Genomic DNA, 19389 nt, shown 5'->3' on the forward strand with positions numbered 1-19389 from the left:
AACCACTCACCAATCTAGTGAAAAACACTTGACTAAATAAAGTAATATGGTCGAGTCTCAAAACTGGTGCATCGTCAGGGCTTAGCGCATTCCCAACACTTCACTGACCATGTTTGAAATTCTTGTTTTCTGTATGTAAGTCTTATCATATAACTATACCCAAGATCCTCTATTACACCCAATATATTTTGGTGTTATTTAATATGATATATTTGTAATATTATATACTGTAAACATATCAAGAAATGATTGTTGACCAGACCACACACTAGAAGTTGAAGGGACGACGACGTTTCGGTCCATCCTGGACCATTCTCAAGTCGATTGAGAATTTGACTTGAGAATGGTCCAGGACAGACCGAAACGTTGTCGTCCCTTCAACTTCTAGTGTGTGGTCTGGTCAACATACTTCAGCCACGTTATTGTGACTCATCGCCTGCACAAGAAATGATTGCCAAAAAGCAGAATTATTAATTTAATTACTAAATGCAAGTGGGTCACTATAGAGGAGCCACCAAATGCACAAACAATTGCCATTCTTCAAAGTTTAAAATGCAAAAAACAACAGAGCACTTAAGTGAGGTGGCAGTATGAAGGAGAGTGGTGCGAGCCAGTAATAAACACCCCCCCCCCCTTTCCCCGCCACCCACCTGGCCACAGACAAACTGGTGTAATGATTACCTTTTGTATCCTGCCATCTCACTCACTACTAGTTAAGACCAATGTACAAGATCTTGAAATCTATTTAGTTGCCATTCCCCTACATACATTCATTATACAAATTAAAACAAACTCATCTGGGGTAACTTTCTACATACCTTTGTCCTGTATCATACTTTGTACTTTTAAGTCAGCTCTTCTGCATAACTTGTAATCATCCAATTATAATGCCCACATTCGTCTTACCAGTCAATGGATTTCATATTCTCTCAAAACCCCATGAACTTATCTGATTTTTAGAAATCTACCTTTATACATTGTATATTAAATGAGCCTTCAAAACCTACTGGGTATTTATTCATCCTATGTTTATCCTCGACACATACCAACTACTTTGCAACATCTGCAACTCTTACCTGGAGTTGCCAATCAGTATTTCTTCAATGGTTACATTTACTTGAGATATATACAAGAGTTGTTACATTCTTGTACAGCCACTAGTACGCGTAGCGTTTCGGGCAGGTCCCTGGAATACGATCCCCTGCCGCCAAGAATCGTTTTTTCATCCAAGTACACATTTTACTGTTGCGTTAAACAGAGGCTACAGTTAAGGATTTGCGCCCAGTAAATCCTCCCCGGCCAGGATACGAACCCATGACATAGCGCTCGCGGAACGCCAGGCGAGTGTCTTACCACTACACCACGGAGACTTTTTTTACCATTGTAGCATCTAACGGCCAACCGCAGGAGAAATTCTTCCTTGTATACCCAATATATCTGTTTCTTTAAGTACTGCATTAACACATTTAGTAAATGTATTGAATGTCAAAATCTAACCAATTTGATCTATAATTCTATATATTCTTATTTATAAAAATACATATTGAAGTCATCAACTGGATGTGTTGATGACTTGATGACAAGAGAAACAAGTTAAAACATACATTTCTTCAGCAAGAGTACACAGACATACATACACCCCCCTCCCACCCACACACACACATGCACACACACACACAGGAAAGACTACGATATTAAATCTCATGACACTGGAAGACAGAAGAGTTAGGGGAGGCATGATCACTACCTACAAAATCCTCAGAGGAATTGACAGGATGGATAAAGACAAACAATTTAGCATCAGCAGAACATGAACAGGGGACACAGGTGGAAACTTAGTACTCAAATGAGCCACACAAGACATTAGAAAGAATTTTTTCAGTGTCAGGGTAGTTAACAAATGCAGTGCACTAGGCAGTGATGTGGTGGAGGCAGACTCCATACACAGTTTCAAATGTAGATATGTGATAAGAGTCCAATAGGCTCAGGAACCTGTAAACCCGTTGATTGGTAGTCAAGAGGCGGGACCAAAGAGCCGAAGTGCAACCCCCACAATCACAACTAGGCGAGCCCAACTAGGAGAGTGTACACACTTCAAACACTGCAACTTCAAGAACAGAGGTCATAGGTTCAAGCCAAGGAAACACAGCTTCGAAGAAAACATTAGAAAATTCACTTTAGCAAACAGTGGTAGAAGCTTGGAACAAGTTAAGATAAGGCAATTATCAGGAGAAAGAGCTAAGCCATTACAACTATATAGCAGAAGTTTTTCAGAACTGAAAAACAGAGTTCTGAAGAAAGGCTAGAGGCACTAAATAAACTAGAAGATAGAAGAGGTGATATGATCAACACTTACAAAATAATAACAGGAATCAGCCAAATTGACAAAGAGGAATTCCGGAAACTGGCAACCTCAAAAGCAAGATTTAAGCTAAGGAAACAAAGGTGTTGAAAAAATATTGGAAAGTTTCTTTTGCAAACAGTGGTAGGCAGTTGAAACAGATTAAGCGAGAAAGTGGAGGCCAAAGCCATCAATACTTTCAAAGCATTATATGACAAAAAGTCGCTGGGAAGATGGGACACCATATGCGTAGCTCTCATCCTGTATCTACACTTAGGTAATTACACAAACATACACATGTGCACAACACACACACTTGCACTACACATACACATGTGCATAATACATTCATATACACATGCAAAGCACAATACACACATTAAATACACATGTACAACATACATACCTACAAATATGCTCACAACGTACACTCGCATACAGAACATTTGTGAATCGAGAAAATAATCTTTGTACCTGCTGTAATAAAAGCATTCGATATACTTGTGCCAAAGGCAAGGAGAGTAAAGTCTCCCTGTAACTATGAAGCTGCTCAATAAAATATACAACTTTCCTGATTTTGACACACTAAATACCTATTGTAAACCTTCTCATGATACAGTTTGCAAAAACCCGGAGCATAAATTACTATCTTGAGATCTTGAGGTTATCTTGAGATGATTTCGGGGCTTCAGTGTCCCCGCGGCCCGGTCCTCGACCAGGCCTCCACCCCCAGGAAGCAGCCCGTGACAGCTGACTAACACCCAGGTACCTATTTTACTGCTAGGTAACAGGGGCATAGGGTGAAAGAAACTCTGCCCATTGTTTCTCGCCGGCGCCTGGGATCGAACCCAGGACCACAGGATCACAAGTCCAGCGTGCTGTCCGCTCGGCCGACCGGCTCCCTTTACTAGCATAAACTATTTAATAGTTTACCATCTCTCTGCAATAAGATAATCAATGTACTTTTCTAATTTATAAAAATGCAAAATATCATTATTTGCATTTAACTTGAAAATTATCTTCACGTAATATATTACCTGTACATTGATGGTGGTCGCCGCGTTACTAATCACTGGGCACGAGTTGTGTTTTAACTGACTCACGTTGTTTTAAAATTGTACTTGTAATACAAAATTTCAGATGTCACTAAACATCCTCCCTCAAATTTAACCCATTGCCAGCCAAACAACCCCGACAGGAGAGGCAAATCGGAGGCTCAAAAGAATATATGCATGAATAACTGCATGGAGAGTTTAAAAAAAAGTCAAAGGAATTTTGTAAGACTTTCCAAATACAATTTGGGAGCAAAGTGTTGAACACATAAGGACCCTCGTAGCCTGGTGGATAGCGCGCAGGACTCGTAATTCTGTGGTGCGGGTTCGATTCCCGCACGAGGCAGAAACAAATGGGCAAAGTTTCTTTCACCCTGAATGCCCCTGTTACCTAGCAGTAAATAGGTACCTGGGAGTTAGTCAGCTGTCACGGGCTGCTTCCTGGGGGTGGAGGCCTGGTCGAGGACCGGGCCGCGGGGACACTAAAGCCCCGAAATCATCTCAAGATAACCTCAAGATAAGCAGTAGAACTGTTTGCATTAGAAATATTGTGACTATCATTCTTACATCCATGCAGAAGAAATTATGGGAACTAAAAATTAACAAAATCCGTATTCCTTCCAAACAAAGGCTTTGATTTCTAATAGCCTGGAAATTCTAAATACAGAATCTGTACATCTAGCTGTGCTTTACATCACAATAATTCTCAACACTGCATTGAGTACCACACTTTCTAAAAGCTAGTGTTTTGCTAACTTTTGTAAAAAAATATGGAAAACTAATGTTACTCTATTCAATATATCTATGATATTAGTTGATGGAATTCCACAAGGCATAAACTACACTTGACCCCTAGCTTTTGCAGCTGCAGCCACAACTGTAAGTCAACAGCAACACGCTTTCTGCTTTAGGATATCAGTTTGTCCCTTGAAATGACAATGTCAATCAATGGAATTTTACATAAATACACTATCAATAACAGTGTACAGGTACTGGTATAAAGTTCATATTTGAGGCTCATTATGTGATAGAATTGACATGCTTTAGCAAATGGATAATTGAGGTTTCAGATGGCTGTACTCTAAAGGTTTTTGCCTTATAGTAATGAAATATGTTGGCCAGTTGTCACGACATGTATGTATCTCTCAGTATATCACTTCAGGAAGCGTCCAGTTTAATAAATCAAGGTAGACTTTCAAACAGCTCCTACCTACATCTGCCAAACCTTAAAGGTCAGTGTAACCTTTCCCTGGCAAAGTTGTCTAGATACATGACCCTCAGCAGCTACAATTAACCCAGACTTTTCTACGAGCGTCGTCTTCGAGACCGAAGAAGTAGCAGCAGTTTGAGACCACCATGAAGAATAAGTGGCCAGACCAGGAGAAAGAAAGTTGAGCGAGGAGATAGTTCTGGGAATGGCCACCAAGATGGTTCAGTACGTCCACTATTGATTGGGATGCTGCCACTACCACCCTGGAAAAATTTGAAAATATTAATCACAAAATACTGAATACTTTATATAAACCTAATAAATACCAAAGAACTGGACGGTACCGCAGTATCTTAATTACAAATTAATGGTGCATGTGATAAAAAAATTTAATCCAAAGAGAACCCGAAGCCAATTGAGAACCCTTTACTGCAATCAAACGTGGTACATAGCGGCTTCACAACCAAGTCATCTCACCTGTAGACCTCAGCTGAGGGAGCAGACTACATATATACAGTACTATTTGCAAGCTAATTTCAAGCAAGTTTCCATAGTACTTGTACTGAACACGTACTTTATAACTATATTCACTAAGACTTGTTATAAAAAGCCCAACTGGTTTACAAGTGCTGAATGAGGCTCCTGAGCCACACATGACTTGAATAAAAACACCTATCTTGAGGTTATCTTGAGATGATTTCGGGGCTTTAGTGTCCCGCGGCCCGGTCCTCGACCAGGCCTCCACCCCCAGAAAGCAGCCCGTGACAGCTGACTAACTCCCAGGTACCTATTTACTGCTAGGTAACAGGGGCATTCAGGGTGAAAGAAACTTTGCCCATTCGTTTCTGCCTCGTGCGGGAATCGAACCCGCGCCACAGAATTACGAGTCCTGCGCGCTATCCACCAGGCTACGAGGCCACTCCACCAGGCTACGAGGCCACCTATAAGGAACAGTGCACACTGAGCAATACCACCTTTACTGAGATATTAATCCATAAAACAAAATCACTCAAAAGTTCTTGCATACTAAACATACATTAAAAGCCACATGCAGCACTGTTTATCACCCACCTGACATTGACGGCACACTGTGTGGTGCTGAGTGACTGTGAGGGTTTCTAAAGTGTTTAAGCGGTGAAGAACACTCTCCATGTCTGTCTGCAAGCGTCTCAAAACAACCACCAACTGAGCATTTACATCTTCTGTCAAATTTGCTCCACCCCAGCCGCCACCGCCACCACCTGAGCCTCCACTCCCTCCGCCACTTTGGAAGAAACTCCCAGGATGGAGAGGAGTAGAAAGACTACCCGTTGATGTTCTTGATACTTGTCGAGAACCACCAGCACTCCTTGAACCTACAAGTATAATCTGACATTTTTATCAAAATATCATATGCATTTATGTTAGCTGAAAGACAAATTTTTGTTTAATAATTGTGCATTAATTACAATCAGAAGTACTATAGTTAAAACAATTTTTATGAGAAATAGCCATTTCAAAAGATGGCTCAAGAGAGCAACTTTATTCCTGACCACAACAGAAACGATGCATCCTCTTAGCAGGTTCCTGCAGAACGAAGTGTCAAAAGTATTGAGAGAATGTATGCAAGTTGCTCACACCAGTGATTAGCTAAAACATAAAAGAATACGACACTAGACAGAAATGAAGATCATGTTGAAAAGTTAATAAGACATATAGAGGAACTCGATGTAGCAAAAGCTGGAAGACCAGGCCAGTAATCACCAAGATTACTGAAGGAAGCTGCATGGATCATGTGCTACCCAGTAATTATACTGGGTGTATATAGTACTGTATTCAACATTACAGGAGGGAAGGGAGAGCTACTAGAAATCTGGAAAAAGGCAAATGTAGTTCTAATACCGGAGGTCCCTGTTATGCGAACACTTGTCCATCCAAACGGCCTCAGGTCCGTTTGGATGCTTCTCAGGTCCCCTTTCATATATCAATTCACTAAATAAACCCACGCCACCATCCCTAGTATTATGAGAGGAGCTAAAACATACACGAGGTGGTGTAGAGCGGTACAAAAACGTCTGCACAGCCCACTAGGGCAGATGGGATATGGTCAAATCATACACAGACTATTTAACAACAGATTTTCCAATTGTTAAATCTGTATGCAGTATATCATTAGGTCAAGATGTTTTAGCTTACATTATGCTGTGTTAGGCTTAGTGAAATTAGATTATGTTTGTCTGGGTAAAGTTTGCTTCAATTAGATATGGTTAGGTAGATTTTAAAATATGTTGGAGACTCATCTTATGTTCGATGCAACTTTCATCTGTTGAAACCTGCGCTGCCTCGGGCAAGTTTTCTCATGCATAGAACTAAGACACATTGTGCATTCTTTGGACTTTATCAAGCAAAATACCATCAACAATGTCCATCAGGTAGAGGATGTGTGTTCATAATACAGTAGTGCTAAGGAAGAGGCAATCCAATACCTTAGAGGCTAAGCACGAGATTATCAAGACCTTTGAACTCTACAGCTTAGCGCTAATATGATGATGGATCACCCACAGGTGTTTGCCACCTACATATCATATCCTGCATCAAATGCAGCCAGTGACACTGAAATTGACCAGCAAACCTCAGCCACCCATGCATCATCTCTAACATTAAACCTAACTGGTTATCTTGAGGTTATCTTGAGATGATTTCGGGTCTTTTAGTGTCCCCGCGGCCCGGTCCTCGACCAGGCCTCCACCCCCAGGAAGCAGCCCGTGACAGCTGACTAACACCCAGGTACCTATTTTACTGCTAAGTAACAGGGGCATTCAGGGTGAAAGAAACTTTGCCCATTTGTTTCTGCCTCGTGCGGGAATCAAACCCGCGCCGCAGAATTACGAGTCCTGCGCGCTATCCACCAGGCTACGAGGCCCTGGTGACACTGAAGATGACAAGCCTACCTCCACCGCCAACGTATTGCCACCTACCGTCCGTGCATCGTCACTTACTGCTGCCTCCTCCAGTAACTAGATCTCTTCACTCCTCATAAGCAGCTAACTCCGACAAGCAGGTCAACTCCATCATTCAAGGTAAATAATATGCTGTGCATTTTATATTATGTGTCCCATAAATATTGGTTTTGTGATGATTTTTGGGGGGTCTGGGAATGCATTTCACATTTATAGGATTGAACCTTTGGGGAAATCTTATCCTGTGTTCCAAACAAATGCTTAATCAACACATTTTCAGAATGTTAACCTGACCTTGCAGAGGGAGTGAGCATGTAAATGTTTGCAGATGATGCAAAGTTAATGAGGAGAGTAAATACTGAAGAGGACAGTAGGGTGCTGCTAGAAAACCTTAACAAACTTCCAAAGTAGGCAGATAAATGGCTACTGGAATTCAATCCAAATAAATGCACAGTAATGAAAATGGGTACTTGACTGATAGGAAACAAAAGGGTCATAGTCAGGTAAGTTATTTCAGGTTAGATAGGTTGAAAGTGGTGTCCCACAGGGCAATGTGCTAGGCGTAAGAAAAGCAATGAGTGTGGCTTGCCTTGCTGGATCTGTCTTGGTGTCATCTGAAGCCCACCGGGGTGGCTCTGATCACCTCCTCCACACGTGAGAGCATTTGCCAAGGTCACTCCAGGAAGCACTGCAGGCGGAGGCAAGGCTGCTCTGTCTGTGGTAGAGGGTTCAGTGCTGAGCTGCAACGCAAAAATGAAGATTAAGTTACAAAATACCTTTCAGGTACAAGCACAAATTGCTACATTTTGCAATGCATCTTTTAATATCAAATAAATGTAAGGTATATGTATTGTATATTAATATATAATAATCTTAAATTCGGTACATAAAAAACTGTAAATAAATTTCAAGTAAATGAATGTATATACAGTACTGTATATAATATGTATATAAAAAGTATATGTATATACTGTATATAAAAAGTATATGTATATACTGTATGGTGTATATTGGAATACGTTCCCCAAGACACACTGTAGTTCATGACTGTGTACATTTTAGTTAACCCTTGGACAGCGGCTATGGAAAAATGGTCATGCCCGCCTATGCGCAAAATATTCCCCAAAATAATCTTTCATTATAGAATTCTTAACTTGCATGCAAAATGTAAGAAACACACAAAATTAGGTAAATATTTATCGTTTCAGTGGATGGACGTACTTGAGAAGGTGGTAGGAGGGGGGGAGGGGGGGGGGGGCTGTGCCTGGCACCTGTCAACACTTCGTGTTCAACATTGCTGATGACTGATAAAGATTAAGTCACCCTAAAGGTGGCACGGGCATGAATAACCCACAAGTGGAGGCTCTTTGTAGCCATTACCAGTACCAATAGCTGATACTGGAGATCTGTGGATGTATGGGGTCTTCATGGTGGATTTCAGGCTCAGAGGGCTGGCTGTACCAGTTATGGAGCTGGTCGGTTAGTGCAGACCTCTATGTCTTCCGTTTTTTCTTTGATTGAGACCTGCTGCGAGTTGACATGGCAGTGCTGTCGTTGGAGATTAGGGAGGTGGCCTCCATGAGGAGGTCTTGTACCAAGTAGGTGTCATATTTGAGCTGCGGCGATGGAGCTCCTACTGAGATTTCAACATCTGAGGAGTCCATAGTTGGTAGTTTTGTCTTTGGTCTAATAGCCTGAGTTAGACTCAGGTGTCATGGATTAGTGGTAGAAGCTATTGCAGGAATGTTGGTGGTGCTGTTTAAAATTTGTAGACAGCACGTCTGCGAGCACATTGCTGAGATGGTGATAGTAAGAGTGTTGGGAGCTGGAGACGAAAACTACCTCTGAGCCGCCCGGGTCTTGGGTGGTTCTGGAGTCTCCTCGTGGTCATCCTGGTCGTAGTCCCTGGAGTGGTAGTGGAGGCAGTGAGACTTGCGTCCGGGGCATTGATGAGGTCCAGGCCGTTGGCTAGGTATAGTGTCGAGTATGAAAACTGAAAACTTTGCAGACACAGAGGCTGGCCAGTGGACACATGCCATTCAAACAAGCTCTTCAACCACTCACAACAGCACAGAGAAATATTAAATATGAACATAATAAAAATATACATACACACATGCAAGTGTGTAATACTTTAAAAGATGACTGTAAAGCATACATAAAATTACAAGTAGTAATTACACAGAGTACCTAGTCAGAACGGCTTATGCTGGGTCATAACAGGCCTCAGCTATGAGGACAAGTTGACAGAACTTAGCCTCACAACTTAAGAGAAATAACGGAGAGGATATGATAACTACATACAACATCTCGAGGGAAATGGATAAAGTGGATAAAAGAAACCTGTTTAAATTAAAAAAATGATTAGGACAAGGGCACATCGGCGGAAGCTGAACATGCAACCGAATTGAAGACACGTAAGGAAGTTCTCATTCCCTGTACGAGTGATAGGCAAGTGGAGTGCACCAAAGGAAGAGGCTGTTGAAGCCAATTCCATTCACAGCTTTAAAAATAAACATGATGAAAAGTTAATGTTAAGAGGGGGTAATTAGTTCACCAGGTATGAAAACAGCTTGGAGGCAGGGCATGAAGAGGTAGATCTCACTCCCCTATAGTCACTTATATGTAAGCACCATACAAATTGTGGGATAATCACTATAGAATACAGATGTGTAGAAAGACAGAGGAAGACAAATCAGCATGGTACGTCACTTAGTTGATCTATGGAAAGAGGCAGAGCTAGTTCCATGCCGACAGAAAGAAGTCCACCTGGGGTGACTAAACGCCTAGCAAATTAAATGGAACGATGCATCGTAGACTGTCCACTATGTAGAAAAGGAATGGAAGTGAGAAACCATCTGCCAGAACATGGGACACACCTCTCATGGAAACTGAATGGTGTACTAAAATCCCAAGCCATACACAGAGATCAGTCCCAATGGGAGGGAAGAATCACCAGAATCTGTCAGAATTGAACTGAAGAATGGAGCCTGGAGGAAGAGGAACTCCATGAATAGCCCACCACAAAGAAGCAACCGTCACATCCTTGACAGTGAGCCAGAAGGCATGAACAGTGTCCAGGATGGCCACCATTTATCTGAAAAACTGGAACTCGAAGAGATGGCTGGAACGAGCACAACTGCAACAACATTTGACGTGTGCACCATGCAAATGACTAATGTGTCAAAGCCAGGAACAGAGTATCTTGAGGTTATCTTGAGATGATTTCGGGGCTTTTAGTGTCCCCGCGGCCCGGTCCTCGACCAGGCCTCCACCCCCAGGAAGCAGCCCGTGACAGCTGACTAACACCCAGGTACCTATTTACTGCTAGGTAACAGGGGCATTTAGGGTGAAAGAAACTTTGCCCATTTGTTTCTGCCTCGTGCGGGAACAAATGGGCAAAGTTTCTTTCACCCTAAATGCCCCTGTTACCTAGCAGTAAATAGGTACCTGGGTGTTAGTCAGCTGTGACGGGCTGCTTCCTGGGGGTGGAGGCCTGGTCGAGGACCGGGCCGCGGGGACACTAAAAGCCCCGAAATCATCTCAAGATAACCTCAAGATACTCTGTTCCTGGCTTCGACACATTAGTCATTTGCATGGTGCAGTAGCTAGGTGCATGGCCACAAGGTGGCACACAGGTTAACTAGTGAGTGAACTGCGTCATGGATGGTTCATCTTGGCATCTCATTTTCTATGCTTTGTTTACCTTGCCTTACTGATTGTCTGTATTGTCTCGCTCACATTTCTAGTGTTTTTTCCTTAGTCTCAGTGATCCAGTGTCCTCAAGCTCCCTGTACCACTTTAGAGGGGGTCCTCCAGGATTTGATCTCTAGTTCCCTGTTAGTTTACAATAACTTGTAATGGCCCGGGGCCAGATTCACGAAGCAGTTACGCAAGCACTTACGAATGTGTACATCTTTCCTCAATCTTCGATGGCTTTGGTTACATTTATTAAACAGTTTACAAGCATGAAAACTTCCCAATCAACTGTTGTCATTGTTATAAACAGTCTCCTGGTGCTTCAGAGCTCATTAACTATTTAATAATTGTAAACAAAGCCGCCAAAGATTAAGAAAAGATCTACAGGTTAAGTGTTTGCGTAACTGCTCCGTGAATCTGGCCCCTGATGAGGATTGAGTTGAGTGGAGGTATCCAGGTAGAATACCACCAGGAAGCCTCCATAAATGTTCCCAAATAAATCTTACATTTGTTTTTTCTTACAAATGTATAATTTTATACACATTTTTTTTTCCACAGAGCCAGAGGTATATTTGATCATAGCCACACTTTAGGAGTCAAGTCCAAAATTTGTATTAAAATTATTTCTATTTATTTTCCATATTTCAACATAAAATTAGTCGATTTGAAGAACTGACATTCTTTGGATTTAGATTTATACACCACTGTAGACACTCAAGAATTAGATGCCACATATGGTCAATAACAACAGGGGGAGGGGGTTACCCTGTGCATGGTTCAAGCACATTATTTGCATCATAATAAATTTAGCAGTACTGTACTGATAAACAATATTTCTGCCGACCAATCAAGTCTATTTATTGTATTCTAAATCCCTTACCGAAAGAGAAGTTCAGTACTTGAAGCAGCAGTACCTGGGTGTTAGAGAGATGGTGAATCTGAGTCGAAGACCAGGTCTGCTCAGCTAGCCCTGTGTCCACTTGAGCCAGGTGGTCTGGTGTCTACAGCAATCCATAGTAGTAGTAGTAACAAGGTGAGGAAGAAGGAGGAGGAGGATAAGTACAAAAACCTACCACCAGAAACATTCATTTTTATGTCTCGGTTAATACTGTTAAAAATAATGAATAATTGACAAGTACATGAGGTCACACCCTTCAGGCAAGGAGTTCCAAAGAGAACAGGATACATGTATCACCTTTCAGGCTGGGATTTCCAAGAGGGAACAAGAGTTCAGACATTCAAGAGAAAACTACAGGCCTGAAAAAAATGTGTCCTCAGTAATGGTTACAGATTAAAAAAACAGAATTTTTCAAACTACATGTATATGCAGCAAATAACTTATTAGCTTATAGGTAAAGATTTTGTCTAAATACTTTAAAAAGAAAACTTACCTTTGACGCAAGACAAAAAACTATTAGAAAACAGACAAGCTCTTCCCTTAAGTATCCTAGGCAGCATAGAATCCAAGTCATCACTTCTAGGAAAATATCACACTAGACAATTAATTCAGATTTTTGAATGAGAAGTTTAGCACTACATTTAATAAAAACAATGTTAATTTTCAATGGTGTTCTATTAATTCGATACAAATCTTGTGACTTGATTGAGTTGTACAGTATAAAGATTTTGGCCATATAAGTGGTAAAACAGTAACCCCCAATTTACTGTGAATTCTTGCTTGAATGGACTAATAAGGGGTCAACCTTATTTTTTTCATCACAAATTTTCATTACATCCAGTGTCAGCATGGATTTGTCTATACAGGTACAGTATTCGACAGTTGATTCTTTTCAAGGGTGGCCCTCAGTAGCTCCCTGGTGCATTGGCTCTGATATCAGAGAGAGACCACCACAAAACTATCAGGCCTTTGGACTTCTGAAGGCTAAGTGAACATCACGACCAGAATCTGGTGTGCTCATAGGAGTAAGAGCATGGAAATCTTAATACTGTATCATCTAATAACCAGTAAAAGCATCAAGAAAGTACAGGCATAGTAAAACAAATTATGAATCTTTGTAAAAGAAATAAAAGGGATGGAATAGGAGCAGTATAGTTTGCTTGATATCAACAAACCAAGAGCTAGTATCCTAGTGCACAACTAGACGGCAGCTTAGGTCACCCAACGGTTCCTCGTGGTCACTGCAAAGCCACAGACACCTGTTGCTGCAAGAAGCACCATTATTTTTTAAAGCTAGATGGGGTTAGCATTCTGCTGGCTTTTTATGTCCAGCGGGGAAGCCATGATAATGATTTCATTTTTTCATTATGCTTAAGTTTATGTTCCCTATCTTGCTTTTCCTTGACCGACAGTGCGTCAACAACTATTTCACAGTTACCTTCCCTGATGTCAGCTTGTGTTTCTCGCTTCCTGTGAAGAGTGGAGGTGTTCTCCTTTCTGCTCGTGAGTTGCTCTGGTATCGAAGTAGTTTTTGCTTATCAGTGCTTAACTATCAGTGCCTACTGGAGAGTGATATCTAGCTTTTTCTACCCTCTCTCCTAGCAATTATAGGATTTAGGCTTAAGTACATATATATACATATATACATTACACACACACAGTTAGTGGACAGCATAGTGATAGATGGATAGATAGAAGAATAGACTGTCACCAGAGGAACACAAAGGACATTGTGCGAGGTGCATATGCTGCGCTTTCCAACTTCAGAATCACTTAATTTGGCCTGTGGTCTCTGGTAAGCTTTCGAGGACTTGCATGAGCTAATATGACTTAAAGATACAGAGCTATCTCACTGAAACTAGCTACAGGGAGCCAGCATTCAAACTCTCCAAAAACCATAGTGCTTGCACCAATTTATCAAACAAGACACAGTTATTTCAAATATTTTTTTCTTCCACTATTTAATCTTTTAATGTATTTCAAATTCATTGTTTATATATATCATTATTGTCCACATATGCACAAGGATGTAATTTATCACTTGTGATCAGAAAGAAAACATTTTGTATTATATAGTGTATGAATTGGAAGCCTTGATAAAACAGGACAGGTCTGATCCCAATTAGTCTATTCAAGCAAACTGCATCTCTACTGTAGTACAGTACTTTGATATTAAAACTATTCATGCCATTTAAACCACTCGGTCATACATTATGCAGAACTTGCCTCAAATTGTTATCTTGAGGTTATCTTGAGATGATTTCGGGGCTTTTAGTGTCCCCGCGGCCCGGTCCTCGACCAGGCCTCCACCCCCAGGAAGCAGCCCGTGACAGCTGACTAACACCCAGGTACCTATTTACCAGCTAGGTAACAGGGGCATAGGGTGAAAGAAACTCTGCCCATTGTTTCTCGCCGGCGCCTGGGATTGAACCGAGGACCACAGGATCACAAGTCCAGCGTGCTGTCCGCTCGGCCGACCGGCTCCCTAACTTGTATAAACTAATTGTATAACTTGTATAAACTAATTTCCCATAACTTGAAAAACAAAAACTGCTCATTATCTCCTTTTATACTGTACTCTCATTCACTAATTGTATTCCTCAATTTCTCCCTATTTACCTCTCCCAGACACTAAAACTTTCTTCAACCTATATTAATCTCTACACTTAATGCCTACCTCACAAGATTACTGGCATTATGACACACCAACTTATAAAATGCTCAGTGCATAAAACACTGAACATTTCTCAAGTACTTTACTGATAATCTCTCTCATTTATTGCCAAGAATAATTCAAGCAAACAATAGCAGCCAACTTAATGATAAACAGGATGAGAATAAATAACCCTGAAAATGTATCAATGAAATCATTACATGAATATATATAATATTATAAGCACATTAAACAGGAAAAAAAAAACAGGTTGTGTATAAGGAGCCAGAGAGTGAATTTGGAAATAGGATACATTAACAAACGTTTTCAATTTTAGTCAGACTGAGAACCTACAACCCCATGCATATTACTAAGCCCTAAACAAAGAGCTTAAAAATTGGTATCACCTCTGCAGGCTCTGAATATTCCTCATCAGACTCAGAGTCACTATAGGCTTTTGGCGAGAGAGAGACTGTGTGGGTGGTTACGTTCTCTTGCTGCTGGACTTTCACTACCAAAATATCATCCTCCTCCTCCTCCTCTTGATCACTAACCTCCTCTTGATCACTAGCCTCATCCTCCTCCTCCTCCTCCTCCTCACCTGCCTCCTTCAACTCCCGTGCCTGTCGATAGAAGATTTTTTAGTATAAATGTTTTCCACCTTAAATTTCACAAAAATTAGAAAACCTTAACAATTTTCTGACTATGCGATCAAGACGTAGGTTATGTGCATGCAAGCTAAAATTAACAAATCTAAGACTGTCAGGTTTCTAGAACTGGTGAAGCAATAAGGAACAAAATGGGAACAAGATACCAGTACAGTACTTTCATGCAATAAAATAATGGTGCAACAGAGTGGGCAAGTAAAGCCATAATACTGAGTGGCTGGAACCAACTTACTGGATACAATTTCAAGGACTATATATTCTACTCTTTATGGAGTAACTTGATCATGTGGCTTACAGCCCAGATGCATAACTAATACAACTTTACTGGTGAGAAAACAATTAAATTGATCAAGATTTCCCCCACAAAGCTATTGAGTGTGGTAATAATTTTTCACATACAGTATTTGAAAGCAAAACACTGGAAAGTTTCAGGCTTCAAATGCCAGCTCTGTTCTTTCATTGTTATCACAGCAACCCAATTTTTCATTTAATTTATCTCCACCTTCGACTGTAAATTGAAATTGGCGAGTAAATTATTTATTTGGAGAGTTGGAATCCCATTTTTAAATGAATTAACATTTTAAATAGTAATCAGATTATTTTCAAGAAATCCCAGTAGTAAAAGAAATCTACAATAGTTTTGTATATTAGAGCATTAAACATGTCAAATTCTTCCACTCTAAAAATAGTAAACAAAAAAAATCCCTCCAATGCTTAAAATTTACAGGATAAATCATCTTATCTTCATTTGAAAATCTGTATACAGTACTATAATACAACTGTCAAATATTACCTGTTTCAAAATATATTATAGAAACATGTCCATACATTACCAAATGATGTTGACCAGACCACACACTAGAAGGTGAAGGGACGACCTTCTCGGCGTCCCTTCACCTTCTAGTGTGTGGTCTGGTCATCATACTTTAGCCACGTTATTGTGACTCTTCGCCTGCATTACCAAATGATACTTGGGAGAGGCTTCACCCTACCCAAAACTCATCAAACGGCCATTAATTACCTAAAACTTTGCCAATGTCAACCATCTGCCCGAAACGCTTTGCGTAATAGTGGCTTTAGGCATTGTATGTACTAGCTCTATCTATAAAGCCAACAAACTTTGTAAAATCTCTTTATGTATGTACCTTTGCCTAAATAAAAATTATTATTATTATTATTATAAAAAAAATTATTATTATTATTATTATTATCTCTTATTAGTTTCTCCACAGGTTTGAATATAACATTAAATCATGAATCCTGGTGCCAAATAAAAATAAATGAGAGATGCTACCTCTTTACTGAACTTGGCAAGGTAATGGTTATTAACCCACTAATTAGTATGGCTCATTCAACAAATGCAATTCAGCTATTTATTTTTGCTAAATTCCCCCCTGAGCAATTCAGATCCATGCAAGTACTTAACACTTTCAGTCTCCCGGCGAATGTAAAAAAAACAACCGTAAGTGCTCCCGGCGTTTTGCCGCGTAAGCGTAAAAACAAAAATGTGTATACTCGTTTTACTCTCCTGACCTTAGTTCTCGAGCTACGTATTTCATTTTGGTACCAACGTGTTCGCAATAAAATTCTCTAGAAGAACATCAGTAAAAAAAGTCACGAAACGTATAGGGATACCAGCACCAAATAAATAACTACGAAGATGACTCGCCGTGAGCGCCCAACAGCAACAAAATGTTTTTACTCTTGGGATTGTTATCACCTCCACACTTGTCCTACAACGTTAATTTTGGTATCAATGGACTCGCAATGAAATTCCCAACACGGTGATATTTTTTTTTTTTTTTTTTTGAGATATATACAAGAGTTGTTACATTCTTGTACAGCCACTAGTACGCGTAGCGTTTCGGGCATATGAATATAAGCGAAGAATAATGATTGCGGCCCGCCCGCAAGAGTGTGGGAAGTGGTGAAATTGTTACCCGGTGTCGGTGACGGAACGACACACGGCGCTTTGAAAGTTTATACTCATTTCATTCTCATGACATTATTATTCTATGTACGTCATTCATTTTTGAGTCAATGTGTTCGCAATAGAATGTTCTATGAGCCCGTAGGTAAAAAAGATCAACAAAGCGTAAGATAGAATAGCGCCAGATATAAAACAACGCTGGAACATATCAGTGAGAGTCAAACACACACGAAATGTTTTTACTTTTGTTATGTTTGTGAACCTTTCATGAACTTATTGTACCATGCAGCCTATTGGTGAGAAAGAGAGCCTCATGGCGCGCAGTTTGAAACAAACCCAAAGTAAATCGGATAAAAATTGAATTTTATACAAATATTTTAAAAGAGGACATAAGTTTATGTCCACATAGCGGGAGCGGGTAGGCGAAACAGGACGCCGGGAGGAGTCCTCATCCGCAGAAAGTGTTAAGAATGGTTTGCAAACAATTATTTGACTGCTAATAATTCAAAAGTACACTGTGTCAGGAGACAATGACCAAGGCGATGCTATATTAATAGGTTATTTAATCAGGTTAATTAGCTTAGTAATTACAGAGTTTACATCCCATCCTAACTATGGAAAGCTGTAAATCCAGTAATATAGGTTCTGGATCACTATCTTATGGGTTCTCTTAACATATGGGCCTAAGGTACAATTAGCTTAACCAAAAATTATAAAACAATTATTGAAATAAAGAAATAAACAATGTTTAAATTCAGGGAGACTCCAAGTTTAATTAAACAATACTGTATATGCATAAATGTATTCTAGTAAATTCTATGTAAAAAGTACAAAAAGATGTCAAATGAATGCATCAAACCTAAATGACCAAAATAAATAACAGATGAAAAGAAATATCATTTATTTCTTATCACCATCTCCAAAACTCCTTCCCAACCTGTCTTTATCACTGCCCCGCCTGTTACACTCACCAGTGAAGCATCAACAGGTCCGTTGCTCGCCACAGACATCACGTGCGGAGAGGAATTCTGACTTGACAAATGTGTTAGATCAGATTCAGAGTCACTATCGCATTCTTGAGTCCCATTCCTTTTATGCAGCGGAAGGTGGCCGTTGAGCGTACTCTTCACGCCGTCCTCTCCATCTCCATAATTACTGTTGGGTTCCTCATCTTCGGGTACACCTTTGATGTTATTTTTCAGCTTCATGCCAGGAATATCAATAAATTCATAAAAAGGTCCAAGAGCATCTATGAAATTTGCCACATTTTCTGTGTATGCCATGGTTTCTATAATCTGTATGAAAAAAATTAAAATCACTTTTCGAATGTCAAAGTAACTCTTTTTTTAAGCTTTGTTCCCTCTAGGAACTCATTTCTTGAGGAATGTACTTCAGGATAATCTAAAAAATTTCAGAAACCATGCACTGTACTGGAGACTTTTTAAAGGATCAACTTAACACAAACCAAATTGTTCTAAATACTCGTTTAGCTTTAAAGTAAAACAGTTGCCCAATTGATTGCCCTGACAAAAAGATAAAAAAATGACTGACTACATATATTTATAACAGTGTGTATGTGTGTGTGTGTCTCACTCTTTCTCTGTCCAAAGTTAGAGGCCAGATGCTTGGGTCTAGCCTCACCAAAATTTCCAGGGAGTAATGGACCAGGGTACAGGACAAACATAGGCTGGTCAGGGAAGTTCTAAGTTACATGCTTTAATAAATACAGTAGTATTAGCAAATATAGACCCCCCCCCCTTCTTCACCATATGACTTTCATGAAGTCAAGTATGAAATATCTGGCGTTATTCCTCTAGTTTAAAATTATTGTCATTCATGATCAGTGAATCATGAATTCACTAATGACCTCGTAGCCTGGTGGATAGCGCACAGGACTCGTAATTCTGTGGCGCGGGTTCGATTCCCGCACGAGGCAGAAACAAATGGGCAAAGTTTCTTCATCCTGAATGCCCCTGTTACCTAGCAGTAAATAGGTACC

At 40.2% G+C, this 19389-nt stretch overlaps 1 protein-coding gene across 5 annotated transcripts in view; it reads right to left on the reverse strand.

Moving 5' to 3' along the window:
• Positions 1-1112: 1112 nt before the first annotated feature.
• The window catches only part of LOC123768508 (acyl-CoA-binding domain-containing protein 5), a 29713-nt gene continuing 11436 nt past the window's right edge, over positions 1113-19389 (reverse strand). For 2 of the 5 annotated variants that reach the window (XM_045759131.2, XM_045759132.2), the window contains exons 4-9: positions 18362-18685; positions 15200-15415; positions 12156-12242; positions 8132-8282; positions 5675-5958; positions 1113-4866 (exon numbers count right to left, since the gene is read on the reverse strand). In XM_045759131.2, coding sequence (XP_045615087.2) covers positions 4699-4866; positions 5675-5958; positions 8132-8282; positions 12156-12242; positions 15200-15415; positions 18362-18685 — 1230 coding nt within the window. In that variant the 3' untranslated portion in view covers positions 1113-4698. The remainder of the gene's footprint in view (positions 4867-5674; positions 5959-8131; positions 8283-12155; positions 12243-15199; positions 15416-18361; positions 18686-19389) is intronic. The other 3 variants (XM_045759133.2, XM_069336186.1, XM_069336187.1) reach the window with 2 other exon arrangements.

The sequence above is a fragment of the Procambarus clarkii genome, chromosome 35, assembly GCF_040958095.1.
Source record: "Procambarus clarkii isolate CNS0578487 chromosome 35, FALCON_Pclarkii_2.0, whole genome shotgun sequence".
Taxonomy (NCBI): domain Eukaryota; kingdom Metazoa; phylum Arthropoda; class Malacostraca; order Decapoda; family Cambaridae; genus Procambarus; species Procambarus clarkii.